This window comes from Jaculus jaculus, chromosome 14, assembly GCF_020740685.1.
Source record: "Jaculus jaculus isolate mJacJac1 chromosome 14, mJacJac1.mat.Y.cur, whole genome shotgun sequence".
In the NCBI taxonomy this organism is placed as follows: domain Eukaryota; kingdom Metazoa; phylum Chordata; class Mammalia; order Rodentia; family Dipodidae; genus Jaculus; species Jaculus jaculus.
In genome coordinates this window covers 64,365,451-64,384,475 of record NC_059115.1, presented here as the reverse complement: position 1 = coordinate 64,384,475, position 19,025 = coordinate 64,365,451, and the positions used below count along the sequence as shown (strand labels likewise).

Below are 19,025 nucleotides of genomic sequence, written 5' to 3'. Positions count from 1 at the left end.
TCACTATCCAGCTCCTAACTCAAAAGATAAAATTTGGGTCTGAAGTACCACTACGTCCCAACCCGGTCCTGCCACCCGTTAAAATGTCACCACAGGAGCAGTAGGCCATGCCTACTGAAAAGCCCAACCTAACAAATAAGCCTAGTGTGACTTATATCCCATCCAGGAGCCCTGCCCCAAGTCAGGAGCCCCAACACCAATCTGGACCTTGGGACTTACTCTGGGCCACCTATCAAGTGATAAATAACTCTAGGCCTGAACTCACTGATGACTGCTGGTTCTGCTTAGATGCAAGGCCTCCCTATTATAAGGGAATAGCCATCCTTGGGAATTACGCCACCTCTGAGGATAATGGGGCCTGCTGCTGGCATCACCTGGGCGTCGGGAGGTTAACTTTGGAACTTGTTGAAGGGAATGGACTCTGCATTACAGGGGAACTATAATACACACACACACACACACACACACACACACACACACATCAAATACCTCCTTCTGTTAGATAGCAAGATGTTTTGCTCAGTAATATTGCTATCAGCTAAAAATAAAGGAGCCTCGTTAAGCCAGGATGTGTAGGTGCGAGGGCAAGTGGAAGGGTAGGAAGCAGTCGTATTACCATGTAGATGGCACCCTTAGCAGAGCTGATGTTAACAAGACTCACCAGGCCCAGCTACAACTCGGGCCTACTGCACACTGGAAGACAGTCCAGAAAAACATAAAATACTCAAATACATCGTGCTATTGAAAACTTATTTTATAAATCCTGGGAGAGCTGTCTCATTAAAAGTACTGGGACAACTGAATGCTTTTTTACCCAAAAGTGAATAGATTACTCATTCATTTGTATTTTGCCCACTACCCTCCTATGGCTAAACTCAAAGCTTTTTTAAAGAAAGGGGCATCTGTCCCAGCAGTGCCTGGGTAAGCTCCATGATAAGGGGCTGTCTCAGCCTTCATGGGTTCACCAGCTCATAGAAATCCCCTCAAAGGCTCCCAGAACTCAGCCAAATTCCATTCTCACTCTTCTTCACCCCATGAATTATAAACTATGAGGGATGCAGGGGGATGGTGCCTGGAGGCAAAAGCCTGTCATCCTGAAGAAAATGCTTAAAACACATTATGTAAGATGGAACACTAATAGTGAGAGCCATTCTCCTTTATCTTTATTATCATCTTTAATGATGAGGCATAATACAGTCATATCCACTAGGCATCAGTTCCCTTGGATATTCAAGTTCCTCATATAAAATACACCGTATTTGTGTAGAACCTACAGACATTCTCCTATATACTAGGGTTTTTTGTTATATGTGTGTGTGTGTTTTAAAATATTTTATTTATTTATTTAAGAGTAAGAGAGAGAAGCAGATAGAAGGGGCACACCAGGGCCTCTAGCCACTGCAAGCAAACTCCGGAAGCATACACCACCTTGTGCATCTGCCTTATGTGAGTACTGGGGAATTGAACCTGGCTCATTAGGCTTGACAGTCAAGTGCCTTAACCACTAAGCCATCTCTCCAGTCCTGTGAGCGTGTTTTTATATTGGCTGATATGATTCTATACTTGGGACCTTTTGCAGTCAGGTTTGTATTGCTGGCAGAAATCACCTAACCAACAGCAGCTTTGGGGGAAGAAAGGGTTCATTTTGGCTTATGGACTTGAGGGGAAGCTCCAAAATGGCAGGGGGAATTGATGACATGAGCAGAGGATGGATATTACCCCCTGGTCAACATAAGGTGAACAATAGCAACAGGAGAGTATGCCAAACACTGGCAAGGGGAAACTGGCTATAATACCTATAAAGCCCGTCTCCAACAATACACTGCCTCCAGGAGGCTTTAATTCCCAAATATCCATCAGCTGGGAACCTAGCATTCAAACACATAAGTTTATAAAGGACACCTAAATCAAACCACCACATTCCACCCCTTTGCCCCCATAAACTGATAACCATACATGATATAAAATACAATGCATTAATCTAATTTTAAAAGTCCTCATAATTTTTATCAATCCTAATTATGTCCAAATATCCCCATAGTCTACGGTCTTTTACTGAGCCATAATATCAAAAATCCCCCCCCCCAAATCCATTATGACACAAAATAAACACTCACACTGCAAAAGATGGCATTGGGCATAGCAAAGAAATATTCGACCAATACAAGATTTAAACAGGGCAAATGTCAAAGTCTCTAGCTTCAAGTTCAACAACTCTAGTCAATGTCAAATCTCTAAGTCTGATAATTTTAACAACTCTCTGGAGTTCCAATTCTGCCCCTCGAGGTAGGCTATTCACAGTCCTGGAAAACTTCATTTGGTGCTGGTAACTCTCCTCAGCAGCCATATCATAGAGCTGGCATCTCCACGGGGTCTCCAATGAAAGCCACAGCCCATCCTCATGGCTCCATCAGGTCTCCATGTAGGCATCTAGCAAATCTGTTTCACATTGGCCATGGCCATTTCCAAAACACAAGACTGTGTTGTAAATTCAATGACCCTCTCTTTCTTGCATTTCTTATACTCCATAATACCAGGTAAGTGCCAATTTGTTAATCTAGGGGGGAATAAAGCAGACTTTGAAGAACAGGAGATAACCTGAGCATTCAGGCTCCTTCAGAAGAGTCTACATTCTTCCTGTTGCCTCAGTGCACGTCAGTTGGCCCAATTTCAAAAGTTGTAATCTCTCATATAATTGCAGCTGAACAGGTAGAAGTTTCAGCCCAAAGATTTTATTTCTTTGTCATATCCCTGTGCTCATACCAGTCCATTTCTATGCAAAGCAACCCTGCATAAGTTCTCAGGACACAGGCATAACAGTAAGCCTCTCACACAAACTGCTTTTAGCCCAGTCCAAGCAAAGTTCTCTCTCAGGCTGGAGAGATTGCTTAGTGGTTAAGGCACATGCTTGCAAAGCCTAAGGACCCAGGTTAAATTCTCCAGGTCACACATAAGTCAGATGCACATGTCTGGAGTTTGTTTGCAGTGGCTGCAGGCCCTGGCATGCCCATTCTCTCTCTCTCTCTCTCTCTCTCTCTCTGTCTCTAATAAATAAATAAAGAAAAATAAATCTTAAGAAAAAAAAAAAAACAACTCTTTCTCACCCTTATAAGCCAAATCTCACAGTCCATAGTTCTTATTGCATTCAGGTCTGAGTTTGACCAGAATAGTCCATCAAGCTGTACTTACAGCACTGCAAGTTATCTCTTAGGCCAAGGTTTCAAATCCTTCCACATTCCTCTCGAAAATCAGCTCCAAAAGGCCAAAGCCACACAGTCAGGTGTCTAGCAGCAAATGACCCCACTCCTGGTACCAACTTTACTGTTGCAGTCAGGTTCACATGGCTGGTAGAAATCACCCAATCAAGAGCAGCTTGTGGGAAAAAAGAGGTTTATTTTGGCTTACAGGCTCAAGGGGAAGCTCCATGATGGCAGGGGAAAATGATGGTATGAGCAGGGGGTGGACATCACCCCTGGCCAACATAAAGTCGACAATAGCAACAGGAGTGTGTGACAGGCACTGGCAAGGGGAAACTGGCTATAATACCCATAAGCCCGGCCCCAACAATGCACTGCCTCCAGGAGGCATTAATTCCTGAATCTCCATCAGCTGGGTACCTAGCATTCAGAACACCTGTTTATGGTGGACATCTGAATCAAACCACAATGTAAATGTGTGCAGGCCACATGACAATGCTGGGTGTCATCCTTAGAAGTACCATCTCTACCTCCTTCAAGACAGGGTCTCTCATTGGCCTGGAGCTCACCAAAGACTAGACTGGCTGACCAGTGAGTCTCAGGCATCCTATTGTCTCTACCTCCCTAGCACTAGAATTACAATTGTGTGTTACCTTGCTTGGTATTTATACAGGCACTGGGAATCAAACTCAGATCCTGTACCTACGAGGCAAGCACTTTACTGACTGAGCCATCACGCCAGCCCCTCGTCTACATACTTGAATCATGTCTATGTGATTTATAATACTTAATACAATATAAACTTTACACTGTAGTTGCTATTCTGTGTGGTATGGGGAATGATAAGGAAAAATGTCTACATATGTTCAGTATATAAGCAACCTTTTATGAATATTTTCAACCCATGCCAACTGGCCAACTGATTCTGCACATGCGGAACTCATAGTCACAGAGGAGAGTGCTAAGGACTGGGCTGGGACTTTCCTGGTGTTTCCTGTCTGATAGACTCCCACACTCATACAACAGACCTGAGACTCCCTCCTCCCTCTCCAGGAAATTTACAAAAGAAAACTTATTTATGCCAGTTTTGGGTTGGTGTTTTTTCTTTTTTTGCATGGATATCTAAACATTGTAATAAAATGAGTCCCTTCATATATACCCTTTGAAAAAATATTCCAGGGCTTTATCATTTTATTTTAAGTTCTTTGATAACTCAGACATCCTTTCTATTTTGCATTGTCTGAGGGAATTTTCCCTCTTCAGTGGCTGACTACTTTCATTTCCCCGCAGCAAGCACCTGCACTTTCTCTATGAATTGGGAAGTTCCCCAGCATCACTTCCATGAAACCCTCTACTTCTCCCACAAGATCTCAATTTTACTATCTAGATGTGTAAAAGATATTTATTTATTTAAGATATTTAAGCGCTCCAACCATCAGGGGAGCTTGACAATGACACTGCCTCTGTGAACACTAGAGATGGAAATAGGTGACTTTGTAGGTAATAGAGAATGGTTATGAGATATATTTTTGGGGGTGTGAATGTGGGGGTTGGATGTTGTTGCGGTGACATTTTTACCAAGTTTACAAAGGGCTGGTTCACAACAAGTGGGACGTTTAAAAAACTGGCCCTTTACCACAGATTGCTTGAGAAGCACGCTCTAGGAAATGACCTATGAGAGGAGCTGCGGGACTGTGAGGTGCAGAAATCATCCATCAGACACCCAGACTGCCCTCCACAGGAAGTGCACTGATTATCTGCTCATTGGCATCATGGCAGTATCTCACATCTACCTCGGACCTTGGGATAAACCATTCAGACTGTGACCTTTACCTTTCCAGCGCCTTCTTGTTGGCACCCACCTTTCTCCAGATATCCCGCACTAAAGCAGTTTCTTTCGAAGGTGCCGATCAGACAGTTGAAGGCCATCTCCTTGGCATTGAGATAGAGGAGATGACTGGCTTCCACAAAGCGCCTGGTGATGTCCAAGGGATTGGCACCTACTAAGGGAACGACCAAAGGCAATATGTTTTCCTCTTGGCATGAATGACACTTCCAGAAAAAGACCTTTGTAAATAAGACCTACTCCCAGCATAAGGGTGAGAGGTCTGAAGTAAGGGAGCCTCAAGAAGGCTCTATTGACAATACAGTCCTAGGCTCTTGCCTTGCCCTTCAACTTGGAGGAACCCAGGCTCTTACAACTTCCCCCTGGTACTGGCTGGGCATGACTGACTACCTACCAACTAATGCTCTTCTTTCTCTTTTGTATGTCTATACATGTTCATGTGTATGCATGTACATGTCTGCATGTATAGAGGCCAGAGCTCAACATTGAGTATCTTCCTCAATTGCTCTCCACTTCATTTTTTTTTTTTTTTTTTTTGAGGTAGGGTCTCACTCTAGCTCAGGCTGACCTGGGATTCACTATGTAGTCTCAGGGTGGCCTCAAACTCCTGGTGATCCTCCTACCTCTGCCTTCGGAATGCTGGATTAAAGGTGTGCGCCACCACACCCGGCCCACCTCTTTTTTTTTTTTTTTTTTGAGGCAGGATCTCTCACTGAACTTGGAGCTCACTGATTCAGCTAGACTAACTACCAAAGCCCAAGGGAGTCTCCTATCTCCACCTCCCCAGGACTGCAATTACAAGCATGTACTGACATGCTCAGCTTTTATGTGGGTGTTGAAGTTGGGTCGTCATGCCTGTGTGGAAAGTGCTTTTCCATCTGAGCCATCTCCTTAGCACCAACTGATCCTCTTGATCCATAAATGCTACATGTCACCACTCCTGGGTTCAGCTCTGCCCACCTCTGCACCATTACCCCAACCTCTACCGTCGATCTCTGACTTCTCATTGCTCCTACTGCTAACCTTCCAAACTGTCTCCAAAAAGCTGAGAAAATGGGGGGAAGGGAGGATAAGAAGATATGGTCAAGGAAAGGGGGGGGGGAAAAAAAAGCTCAATTCCTATAGCAGACTCTTAGACAGCATCTATATACAGGTTGAGTATCCCTTATCCAAAGCCCTTGGGACCAAAAGAGTTGTAGGTGATTTTGGATTTTAGGAATATTTTCATCTGCATGATGAGCTGTCTGAGGATGGAACCCCAATGTAAACATGAAGCCCCCTGATGCGTCATGTACGCTCCACAGGCTGGAGGCCCTTTTATATAAGACTTTTTAGTGTGCCTGCAGCTCATCGTAGGACATCGGTTGTGTGGGATTTGTCCACTGTGGCATCATGATAGCACTCAAAACCGTTTAGGCTTTTGGATTAAGGACGCTCAGCTTGTATGTGAGGGTAGATGCGGTGGACCTGTCACCCTGGCGGGCAGAAGAGGTGGGGGTTGTTTGTGAGCAGCCTTACCCGAGGCCGACTCTACCATAGCCTTCATCTTCAGGGAGAGCAGCTCCGTGAGCAGGTGGATCGACTGCCGCTGGAACTTACGCAGGGTCTCCTGGCCAGGGGACACTTGGCGGGAAGGGATGGGGAAGAGGGCAGAGTGCTTGCCCGCCCTGGTGGCTGTGGGCGGCCCTGTCCTCACGGTGGGCAGCGGGGGCGGCGGCGGCGGCTTCTTCTGGACAGGGGTCTGCACCGGGACCACCTCTGCAAGCACCACTGAGGGGGCTCCAAAGCTGACCACCAGGTCCTGGATGTCAGATGGGGTGGGCACTGCGGGGTCACTGATGAGCTCCTCCCAGGTGAACTCAAAGATGTTCCGGATGCCCTTGGGGATGGCAATGCCCGCGTTGCGGCAGGTGATGAGGAGTTTAGAGATGCGGGCCAGCAGCTTGGGGGCCGTGGCCAAGTTCTGTAGGTACAGCTCTCTGTTGGTCTTGACCATGCTCATATCGCCCGGGCGCACATTCTGCTAGGTGACACTGTCCATCTCAGAGGACATCTTCAGCTGTTGAGACTCAGCACTCTTTGAGAGGTAACTGGGTCAGCACCCCTCACCTACAGAGAAGCCTTGAAGACTGGTGTGGTAGATGTGCACAAGTGGCGCTCATAGGTCACTGCACCGGTGGCTCCTATCCCAGAAGGGTGAGGAAGTCACTGGTCACTCACCCACACCAGAGCAAAGTGTGCCCCCCCCCATCTTCCTTGGGATTCCAACACTGCTGAGTCGTGCTGGGAAGAGCCTCCTGGTTGAGGATGGGCCCAGAAAAGCTACAGACTGAGAGTCAAAGGCAGAAACTTGGGGGCTGGAGGGACAAAAGAGCCACAGAATGGAGAAGGGTCTCACCTCACCTCATCTCTTGTAGTACTTAGTAATCTGAGCGTGGATGACCTGCTGGTGGTCTGGTGATAAAAGCCTGCAAAACCAAAACCAAAAAAAAAAAATATGGCATTCCGTTAGCGGCTGCTCCACGGTGTGTCTCTTTCTCTCCAGAGGCAAATAACACAGGAACTCCTGGTCCCAACTCCAAACTGCACATCCCAAACCCGACAGCGAAGAATGAAGAGGAGCACTACCACAGCGAAATGACAAATGTCACTGGCCGTGTTTAATCAGGCTTCAGACCTCAGGGACAGGAAGACACACCATGTTAGTAGAAAAAAAAAGTATGAAAGATGGCACTGACTAAAAGATATACCACAATTTCAGAGATGTGGTATGGAAAGGAATACCTTACAATCAATGGAGCGTGGCTAAATATTTCCCTCTTTTTTAAAATTTTTTATTTATTTATTTGAGAGCGACAGACACAGAGAGAAAGACAGAGGGAGTGAGAGAATGGGCGCGCCAGGGCTTCCAGCCTCTGCAAATGAACTCCAGGTTCGTGCGCCCCCTTGTGCATCTGGCTAACGTGGGACCTGGGGAACCGAGCCTCGAACCGGGGTCCTTAGGCTTCACAGGCAAGCGCTTAACCGCTAAGCCATCTCTCCAGCCCAATATTTCCCTCTTTAATAGAGTGCAAGTGGCATTTGGGGCCTTGAACTCAGTGGGGATGGCATTCATCAAACTCATTTATAACAACATAAACCTGCTGCGGCCAGTGTTGGAGGGTTCAGGTCCTAGAAGGAGGACGGCAATGCATAGAGAAAGAAACTCACGACACTCAATTAATTAGACATCGAGAAGTGGGGGAGCCAGGGAGCTCTCTGTCCCAACTGGGATCAGAGGCACTGAATCTTGGCCCACGGTGTTTTTATTTTTAGGTTTATGCAACCATCACAAATAATTACTTTGACATAATATAGACTGTCTTGAGAGAAGCTCCTTGCTTTTACGGCCTGTGGTTTTAAGATAACAGGTTTGTTTGCTAGGAAAAGCACCTGGCTATGGGAAACAGAATGGGGGCCAGTGGTTAGGATTTGAGGTAGAAGCAGCTGCATTCCTCAACTTGTGGCATATCTGTTTACGTTTGTACAATTATGCCGTCAAACAACACTGAGATATGACAGCGGTCTCCAACATCAGCTGACTCTTGACCTTATCCTATACAAGAACAACTGATTTCTACTGATTCCTGGGGTGCTTCCTGGAGGGGAGCCTCGGCAGGAAGGGCATAAACCCAGGGCAAGGGATTATCCTCTGATGGCCTTTCCAGCATGTCTATATGGTGTCAGCTCATGTCTTATCTAACTCCAAGCAGCCCAACTGGTGCACTAGCCCTAATGTTGGCCCTGATGGCCAAGGTCAGACTGCTGGCTGCACTTTCTGACCATCCTTGACACCCAGCCATGTCCAGCCTGACAGCCGCTTCTCCACTGTGTCCACAGCTCTCTCTTTCACTCAGGCAATCCTTTCCCTTTTCAAACCCTGCCCTCAAGGGCCGCGCCAGGGCAGCTCCCTGGGTGCACACATGTTCACGGCTGTGTGTCCAGCCTGTGGTAAGGATGCTGTCATCTGTCCTGTCTGGCTGATGAGGAACGGGAGCTCTGGCTTAGGAGTTGCCTGTCCCCAGACTCAAAGCATGGAGGCCTTTCCACATACCACACTACTTCTTCATGGCCTTTAAGCTGTCTCCGTGGCCCTATCAGAAACAAAATCTCCATAGAACAACAGCTCCACCAGGCAAAGCTTTCTAACATTCTGCTGGCTCGTAGACAAAGTGGCTTCTTATACCTATTTGCTGCGCCCCTAGGCATCTCCGTTCCTCAGCTTTGTGCACTCAGGAAAATGATTCATTTTGGAAATGAGTATACAGAACAAAGAAAGCACTCAGAACCCCAGTCTTCTGGCAGTGGGCCAGAGGGGTCTTGAACCTGACTGTGCAGGGCAGGTTTTCCTGCTGTCTCCTCCACACCCTCCCTTCTCCTCTCTTCTCCCCTTCTCCTCTTTCAAAAAAAACTTTAACAGACAGACCGGGCATGGTGGCACACACCATTAATCCCAGCACTGGGGAGGCAGAGGTAGGAGGACCGCAGTGAGTTTGAGGCCACCCTGAGACTACATAGTGAATTCCAGGTCAGCCTGAGCTAGAGTGAGACCCTACCTCGCAAAACCAAAACAAACAAACAAACAAAAATTGACAGGACTCAAACAGAGAAGATTATTAAAATAATCCTTGGGAAAATCCTTATTAAGGTTAACTGTCCTCTCTCCAACCTTCCTAAGTAGTTCCTTTCTTTTGAGGTTAATTTTGAATATATGACTTATAGATTAAAGCTGATTCTTAAAGCAGGCTTGCCAAGATATAGTTCCTATATCAGACAATCCATACCTTTAACATGTATAACACTACTTAGAATATTCAGAGATATGCAACCAACAAACATCTCTAATTTTAGTATATTTCATCATCTCCAAAACAAACCCATTGGCAATTATTCATTCTCCATTTCCTCACCACCCCAGACAACGTATCTAGCTTTTTTTCTACTTAGATTTGTCTGTACTGGACATTTCGTATCAATGGAATAATAAGTATGTGGCCTTTTGTGATGGGCTTTTCTTTGGTTGCCATGTGTGTTTTTATTAAGCCATCTATGTTGTAGCATGTATAAGTACTCCATTCTTTTTTATGACTGAGTAATATTCCCTTCTATGGATATGCCACAATCAGCTGATATACTCACTCACAAACTGATGCACATTTCTGATTTTTTGATAATCATAAATAATGCTGCCAGAAACATCCACACACATTTTTGCACACAGTGTCAGCAAGCTTTCCTATGTCAAACTTGAGTGGCAGAGGAAGGCTTTTTTTTTTTTTTTTTTTTGAGGTAGGGGCTCGCTGTAGCTCAGGCTGACCTGGAATTCACTAGGTAGTCTCAGAGTGGCCTCAAACTCACAGTGATCTTCCCACCTCTGCCTCCCGAATACTGGGATTAAAGGCTTGCACCACCATGCCCGTTTTAGAGGAAGGCTTTTTAAAAAAACAAACAAACAACAGCAAAAAACCTTTGTGGTTGGGTGTGGTGGCACACACCTTAATCCCAGCACTGGAGAGGCAAAATTAGGAGGATTGCTGTGAGTTTGAGGCCAGCTTGGGACTATATAGTCCCAGGTTAGCGTGAACTAGTGAGACCCTACCTTGAAAAAAATAAATAAAAAACCCTGCATGTGTGTGAGTGTGGGTGCACGTGTGCCATGGCAGGTGTGTGGAGGTCAGAGGACAAGCTTGGGTCCTCATGTTCCACCTTGTTTGAAGCAGTCTATTTTTTGCTGCTGTGTGTACCCCACACAGGCTGGCCCATGAGCATCCATGGATTCTCCTTTCTCCATGCTCCCTCTCACCATATGCATGCTGGGATTACAGATGTTTTACATGCTGCCACATCCAGCTGTGCCCAGGTTCTGAGGATCTGAACTCATGGTGGTCATGTTTGTGCAGCAAGCACTTCTACCGGCTGAGTCATCTCCCCACCTGAGGAATGGCTACTCTTTCCTCAGATGTGTGCATGCGTCTGGCAATAGATGTGCACGGTTGTGTGATTGCTCCATGTGTGTCTTTATGAAAACAAAACCCTGGGCTCTTTCCTAAAGTGCTGGCACTGCTTCGCAGACCCAGCTGAAAAGCCACCAGAGTTCTCATTCCTACATGTTTTTGTCTACAAACTTTGTTACTGTTGTCTCTCGGTTCTGGTGTCATCCTGTGGGTGTGAAGTTATGGGTTTGGTTTGCAAGTCCTGAGTATGTATTGATGCCCAGTATCTTTCATGAGCTTGTTGGCTGCTCATATCTTCCTTGGAGAAGTGTTGATTCAGACCTAAAAGCCACTTTGAAAAGCAATGATATCTGGGCACAGTGGTGAACGTCTTTAATCTCAGCATTGGGAGGCAGAGGTAAGAGGATTGCAGTGAGTTCAATGCCACCCTGAGTGAATTCCAGGTCAGCCTGGGCTAGGGCAAGACCTTACCTCAAAAAACAAAACAAAACAAACTCCAAAACAACAAGAAGAAAAAAAAAACTGCACAAGTACCTCAAATGTAGCATAAGGTAATAAAGACTATACATAATAACGTTAATGGGCTGGGGAAATGGCTTAGCAGTACTTGCCTGCAAAGCCTAAGAACTTATGTTCGAATCTCCAGGTCCCACATAAGCCAGATGCAATGATGCAAGCGTGCAATGTTGTACATGTGCACAAGGGGGTACACGTGTGTGGAGTTTGTTTGCAGTGGCTGGATGCCCAGGTGTGCCCATTCTCTCTCTCAAATAAATTTCTAAAGAAGCAATGCTGTTTTTAATCAAATACACAGATAACTTATTACCACACGTCTTTAAAACTCAGCTAAAAGCCAGGTGTGGTGGTGCATGCCTTTAACCCCAGCACTCGGAAGGCAGAGGTAGGAGAATTGCTGTGAGTTCGAGGCCACCCTAAGAATACATAGTGAATTCCAGGTCAGCCTGGGCTAGAGGGAGACCCTACCTGGGAAAAGCCAAAACCAACCAACCAAAAAAAAAAAAAAAAAAAAAAAAAACAACCAAACAAACAAACAAAAAACAACAAAAACAAAAAAACTCAGCTAGAACAAAACAAAACAACAACAAAAAACCAAATTGGACAGGCCTGATGACACACACCTTTAATTCCAGCATTCAGGAGGTAGGAGGATCACTGGGAGTTTGAGGTCAGCCTGAGACAACATAGTGAATTTCAGGTCAGCCTGGGCTAGAGTGAGACCCTACCTCAACACACACACACACACACACACACACACACACACACACACACACTCCAAACTTAGCTAGAAGTGACCACATGGCTGTAATCGACCCAACACAGGAAGAAGAGCTGTTCTGCAGAGGATCCAAAACATCTTTTTAAAGGCTGCCTGCATGGCAAGAACACTATCTACTTGCTGCCCTTCTTATCCTTCTAGTCTGGGATAGATGAGATGGCTGTAGACTCAGCAGCCAATGGGCCATCAGGTGACCTTGAAGAAGGAGCCATGCACCAGAGAGAACTTGGCCTCCTGACAACACTGTGGCACCCCCATGTCATCCTTTGCCTATTTCCAAACTTCTTTCATGTAAGAAAATGAACCCTGACTAAATTTAAGCCACTTTATTCATCTCTATTCTTGCTATGAAATGTTATTTAATATATGCATATATATATATGCATACACACACACACACACACACACACACACATTTTTGGTTTTTTGAGGTAGGGTCACACTCTAGCTCAGGCTGACCTGGAATTCACTATGGAGTCTCAGGGTTGCCTCGAACTCATAGCGATCCTCCCTCCTACCTCTGCCTCCTGAGTGCTGGGATTAAAGGCGTGCACCACCATGCCTAGCTTTAAATATTTTATTTATTTGAGAGGGCGGGGAGAGAGAGGAAGATAGAGTGAATGGGTGTGCTAGGGCCTCTAGCCACTGCAAACAACCTCCAGATGCATGTGCCCCCCTGTGCACCTGGCTTATGTGGGTCCTGAGGAATCAAACTTGGGTCCTTTGGCTTTGCTAGCAAGTGTCTTGACCACCAAGCCACCTCTCCAGCCTGAAACATGATTTCTGACATGCAACCATGTTGTATCATCCTGCCCTCCTTCCCGTCTATCCCATTTTTACTCTGCCCCTTTTCCAGCACTGAGATATGGCTCTTGCCCTTGAGCAGCTCAACATTTAACAGGAAAATAAAAGTGCCTTACATTAGACAATAGGGGGCACACTACAGAAAGGAAGTGTAAAGGCCACAAAACCCAAAGAAGTAAGTCAAAAGGAGGCAGCACTGGAGGGTGTCCTTGAAGATACTAAGAAAGCACCAAGCAGATAGGAGGAGAGAGGGCACCCTGGGCAAAAAGAACAGGACAATGTAACATGGCCATCTGAAGCACGGTGGGCACTGGGGCCTGTGAGAAGGCGGCAGGTGAAGTTGTGAATATGGCCAAGACAGGATGGGCAGGAGGCTTTTTGCCAATCGTGCCAAAGACCTTACAGTGGCTGCAAAATCAAAACACTTCCCGAGACATTGTCACAAGGCATGGGACAACAGATTGCATGACTAACAGTGGTCTAGTGAGACCAAGGAATTGAAACATTTCCACCCACTCCACGTGTCAGTCACAGGCCACATGCTGACAGGTCGCATGTATGGCAGTGGTCATGGAACATGTGGGTGGAGATTTAACAGCAGAGGCAGATGCCCTCCCTTTAAACTAGCCCTGATCCAAGAACACATTTTGAGGTAAAAGTGTACATAGCTGAATGCTTAAGAACAGTGTTAACACTGGGCTGGAAAGATGGCTGAGCAGTTAGGGCACTTGATTGCAAAGCCTGCAGGTCCAGGTTTAGCTTCCAAGCCACCCATGCAAGCTGGAGCAAAACGTGGTGTAGCTAATGTCTGTAGTGGCAAGGGGCCCTATTCCCATCCTCCCCGCCACCACACACCTATACACATGTGCAAATACATAAATTTAAACAAAAAGTCAATAGCAAGCCTGCCAATCTGCACCAGGGTGATGGAGACACTGAGGAAACTCAACACACACCCAAGCAGAAGTTCCTGAGAGTTTAATACTGAAGTAGACTTAAAACACACCCATGGGGCTGGAGAGACGGCTTAGCGGATAAGATGCTTGCCTGTGAAGCCCAAGGACCCATGTTCTACCCTCCAGATCTCACATAAACCAGACACACAAAGGTGAGGCAAGCACAAGGTCGCACATGCCTACTAGGTGGCACAAGCGTCTGGCGTTCAGTTTCAGTGGCTGAGGCCCTGGAGCGCCAATTCTCTCTCCTGTTCCCTCTAAAATAAAAAAAAAAAGTAAAACACATCCACCCCAGCTCGGAATTTTGTGGAAGAGGGGGTGAAAGATTCTAAGAGCTACAGGTTGTGACAGCATACCCAGAGGTATTCTCCTCCCCCCAGTGACCCACAACCCCATGGGGAATACCAGCAACCCCACTGAGATGGGCCCTCAGCAGACTGGGGACAGGGAGGAGGGAAATGATGGTACCAACACATGATGTGTCTGTACAAAATATATTCCTAATTTAAAAAAAAAAGAATAGAGAAAAATAGAAATAAAAAAAATTTAAGTTAAAAAAAAAGTGAAAGTGAGCTTCTTTGGTCTACTGGCCTGGCTTTCTTGGTTATTGTCTCTAGTTTCTGACTTCCTCTGATTTTAGTCACAATAGCTCTCAGCCAGGGCTTGGAGGAGTGAGGTTGCACTGTGAATAAGCATAGCTTCAGGCTTGTTTGGGCGACTCAGCGTGGGAAAGAAACTGATGGAGTGGAGCCCACCTCCACCCCCCCCCCCCGCTGTCCTGTGGCTGCTCAGTATATAAGCAGCAGCACCTGGAGGTAGTGAGAGCTCCAAACCGAGGGAACCAGAAGGGCCCTATGGAGAAGTGTTAGCACGCATGTGCAGAGCCAGAGCACAGCGGACATGCCAAGGCCTAACCGACTCACAGTGACTTCCATCGTGCATTAGATTCCCTTCTGAGCCTCCAGCCTCTCCCGTCAGGGAGATTTACTGTGGCGTCTGTCGAAGGGCCCTCACTGAGATGGGTTTCTTGACAAGACCAATCAAGAGATGAAAACCGCTGTCCTTTTGACCCAGTGATCTCTCTCTCTCTGAAAGTGATGCCCAAGGGGATGGCTTCAAAGGCAGAGGGTCTATTAAATCAATCTCAGATGCACTAGCCGCTTCCTTCCTAATAGTGAAGTGGCGCAAACAGCCACCACCTGGCGTTGACAGGCTGTCTTTGAGCTACTTTGATGGACTCTTAGGCAGCAATCCAGATAACCCAGCAGCTTAGTTTTAGAAATGTTAAAGAGAACAAAACTAAATGGTACTTGTGCATTGTTACACATTCTCTGAAATGCTATAGATCAAAAATTAGGTAGCTGGAAGTGGTGGCGCACGTCTTTAATCCCAGCACTGGGGAGGCAGAGGTAGGAGGATTGTTATGAGCTCAAGGTCACCCTGAGATTACATAGTGAATTCAAGGTCAGTTTGGACTAGAGCAAAACCCTACCTCAAAAAAGGGGGGGGGGAGATTCTGGAGAGATGGTTTAGCAGTTAAGGTGCTTGCCTATGAAGCCTAAGGACCTAAGTTCGATACCCCAGTACCCACCTAAGCCAGATGCACAAGGCAGCACATGCATCTGGTGCATCCATTCTCTAGTAATAAATATTTTGAAAACAAAATTAGCACAGTTATAGACATATAGAGACTTTCAAGGAAAGATGGTTATTTTTGGCAAAAAGGTAAGAATTAGGGTCCCTGCAGACAGCAACATAGCTCTCAGAAGCCCCTGTGACCTGGGAGAGCAGATGGGAACAGAACCATTTTTTTTTTTCTTTAACAAGTCTGAGTCACAGAGTGTGTGTGCAGAAGATGGAGTGGGTGAGGAGGGAGAAGGACACCCATGTTCAAGCTTAATACCCACTGACCAGGACCAAGCAACAGCACGTGAGCACACACACACACGAGTAGCTCTAAATTTAAGAACGACCACAGCTTAGAACATCACACACCACTGCCAGGCCAGGGGGATAAATTTTTAAAATTTTTTTTTATTTATTTGACAGAGAAAGAGGGAGAAAAACACACACGGAGAGAATGGGTGTGCCAGGGCCTCCAGCCACTACAAATGAAATCGAGACACATGTCCCACCCCTTGCCTCTGCTTGTGCATCTGGCTAATGTGGGTACTGGGGAATTGGCTAACGTGGGTACTGGGGAATGGTCCTTTGGCTTTGCAGGCAAACGCCTTAACCGCTAAGCCATCCCTCCCACCTTGGGTTAGTTTTTTTTTTTTTTTTTTTAAATGAAGACACTTTGCTTTAAGTGAACATTTTGACTTTCCAGTTTTTCTAGATAATAACATCAACTGCTCCATCATGGCCCTCCCCCCCAAACTCTTTGTCTATAAGCACAGAGGTGAAGATCACAGCCTCACTAGCAACACACCTCCCCATACCCAGCCGGTGGGGAGGTTTCATCTCTTACTGTTTTCAGGCTAGCAAATTATTTTCAGTTATCATTACTCACCTTAGCCATGTATTATTTCGCAGGACCAGTTTGACATGAAACTGACTTAGCTTGGTTTACTGGCTTAAAAGGAAGTGAGCTACCATATGGTGTGGCTACTCTGTTGTGTTAACTGTAAAGACCAGTACCCATCCCCCGTTTCAGATTCTAAATTCCACTGCCTCATCTGTATGTCACAACCAGGTCAGCTGAACACCAGCCCAGGGGGATAAATGAGGCCCCCAAGCCTTTGGCAAATGTATGGCCAAACAGCAGCAATCTCATGTATATGGATTTGAGAGTTGTCCTTTGGGAATGCTGCAAGCAAACAAAATGATTTATTCAGCCAATTCAGATGAACGTACCAGCACTCACAAAGGCCTAGAGGAGAGATTACAATGAGGACGAGGGGCTCAAAGCAATTTCTTTTACATTTTAGGACACAGGTCGGTTCACCTGCCTCTCCAGAGCACAAAGAAGGTGTTGTCACAGCCTCCTCTGGCTTTTGCCACTTCTTGCTCCCCAAGTTAGACACAGCTGTGGAATGCCTTGGATGTTCAATACATGTCTAAGAGAAAGCGACTTGCCAATCCTTTGGTCCCTAATGGGAGGATGATGTACTGGGGACCGGAAGGCCCGTAAATGGTCACTGGGGAAGCAAGGCTGTCAGTAGAGTAGCCCCAATGCGTGTGTCTGATATGCAATGATAAGGGGCTAGAGCGATGAAGGAACCAAACCTCAGTTTTACAGACTCGGGTTTACAATTTGGGGTGGGGCTCAGTGACAGAGTGCTTGACAAACATGCATATGGCTCTGGTTTCTATCACCAGCACCGCGAAACCAAACAAAAACTCTTAAATTTAAAACTTGATAAACTGTTCAGCTATTGGAAAACTCTCACGTTATGTTTGAACAACTTGGACATGAAGTTACTGTGTTCAATTGTTTTATGGCATCTAAGTAGATAAAATGTTCCTGATGAAAAGCTGGTGTCCACACAGTGGGTTCTCCAAAAAGACTTACAATGGAAATCTCATTGATAATTTTTGTATATTATGTGAAATAATTTGGATATACTGGGTTAAATAAAATACAAGAGCTATTTTCACTTTAATGTGGCTCTCAGGAAACTGGAAATGGGGCTGGAGAGGCAGCTTAGTGGTTAAGGCACTTGCCTGCGAAGCCTAAGGACCTAGGTTTAATTTCCCAGTACCAATGTAAGCCAGAGGCACAAGGTAGCACATGCAATTTGTTTGCAGTGGTTAGAGGTCCTGGCACACCCATTCTCTCTCAAATAAATAAATAAATAAATTTTAGAAAACTGGAAATAACACCCGTGGCTTAGTGTATTTCTATTTTAGAGAGTGGATCTGAAATCTGAACTCTAATGCCATCTGCTGGACATTGGTACAAAACTGGTTCATGAGAAAGGAAGACTTCTGAGGTTGTGTTCACACTTGACCTCTGGGTCTGTGTGGTGGTTTGATTCAGGTGTCCCCTATAAACTCAGCTGTTGTAGATTCTACATTCCCCAGCTGAGGGCAATTGGAAATTGAAGCCTCCTGGAGACAGTGTATTGTTGGGGGCAGGCTTGAGTGTTATAGCCAGTGTCCCCTTGCCAGTGTGTGGCATACTCTCCTGTTCTTGTTGTCCATCTTATGTTGGCCAGGGGGTGATGTCCACCCTCTGCTCATGCCATCCTTTTCCCCTGCCATCATGGAGCTCTCCCCTCGAGCTGTAAGCCAAAATAAACCTCTTTTTTTTTTCCCCACAAGCTGTTCTTGGATGGGTGTTTTCTACCAGCAATGTGAACCTGACTGCAACAGTCTGAAATAAGAGGATATATCTGCACTTACAAAACAAAACAAAAACCTAAACAAATGTACATGGTAAAGAGAAAACTAGAAATAGGCATATATGTGGCTGGAAAGATCGCTTAGTGGTTAAGGCACTTGCCTGCAAAGCCAAAGAACTGAAGGTTTGATTCTCCAGGACCTACATAAGCCAGATGCACAAGGTGGCACATGCATCTGGAGTTCGTTTGCAATGGCTGGAGGTCCTGGTGCAACCATTCTCTACCTGCCCCTCTCTCTCTCTCTGCTTTGTCCTCTCTTCCAAATACACAAATAAAAAGAAATAGGCTTCTTGTAGTCTTTGAGATACCACAGAAAACATGACTTACAGTTGGTTATTAGTCAACAGTGACAAGTGGCTGAGCTGAACTACTTCTGTCCACCTAGGGGCTCTAGGCAGTAATAGAGGTCCTTCTGTCCACTCTCTGTCCTTCCTACACCACTTCTCAAGTCCTGGCACTCGACGTTGCAAATACATTTTTCTTTCCAGCTCACATCATCTACTCTTTTTTCTCCTCCTCTTCTTTCAGATTATTATAACATGTCTAGTAATCCTGTTTCTTTAGTATACCCATTTTTTGTGTTCTT

The 19,025-nt window shown here is 45.8% G+C and overlaps 1 protein-coding gene across 1 annotated transcript in view; it reads right to left on the bottom strand.

The window, feature by feature from the left end:
• C14H3orf20 (chromosome 14 C3orf20 homolog) overlaps positions 1-7,045 on the bottom strand; it is a 59,081-nt gene extending 52,036 nt beyond the window's left edge. The window contains exons 1-2 of the mRNA XM_004651411.2: positions 6,562-7,045; positions 5,060-5,200 (exon numbers count right to left, since the gene is read on the bottom strand). Coding sequence (XP_004651468.2) covers positions 5,060-5,200; positions 6,562-7,045 — 625 coding nt within the window. The remainder of the gene's footprint in view (positions 1-5,059; positions 5,201-6,561) is intronic.
• Positions 7,046-19,025: the final 11,980 nt, after the last annotated feature.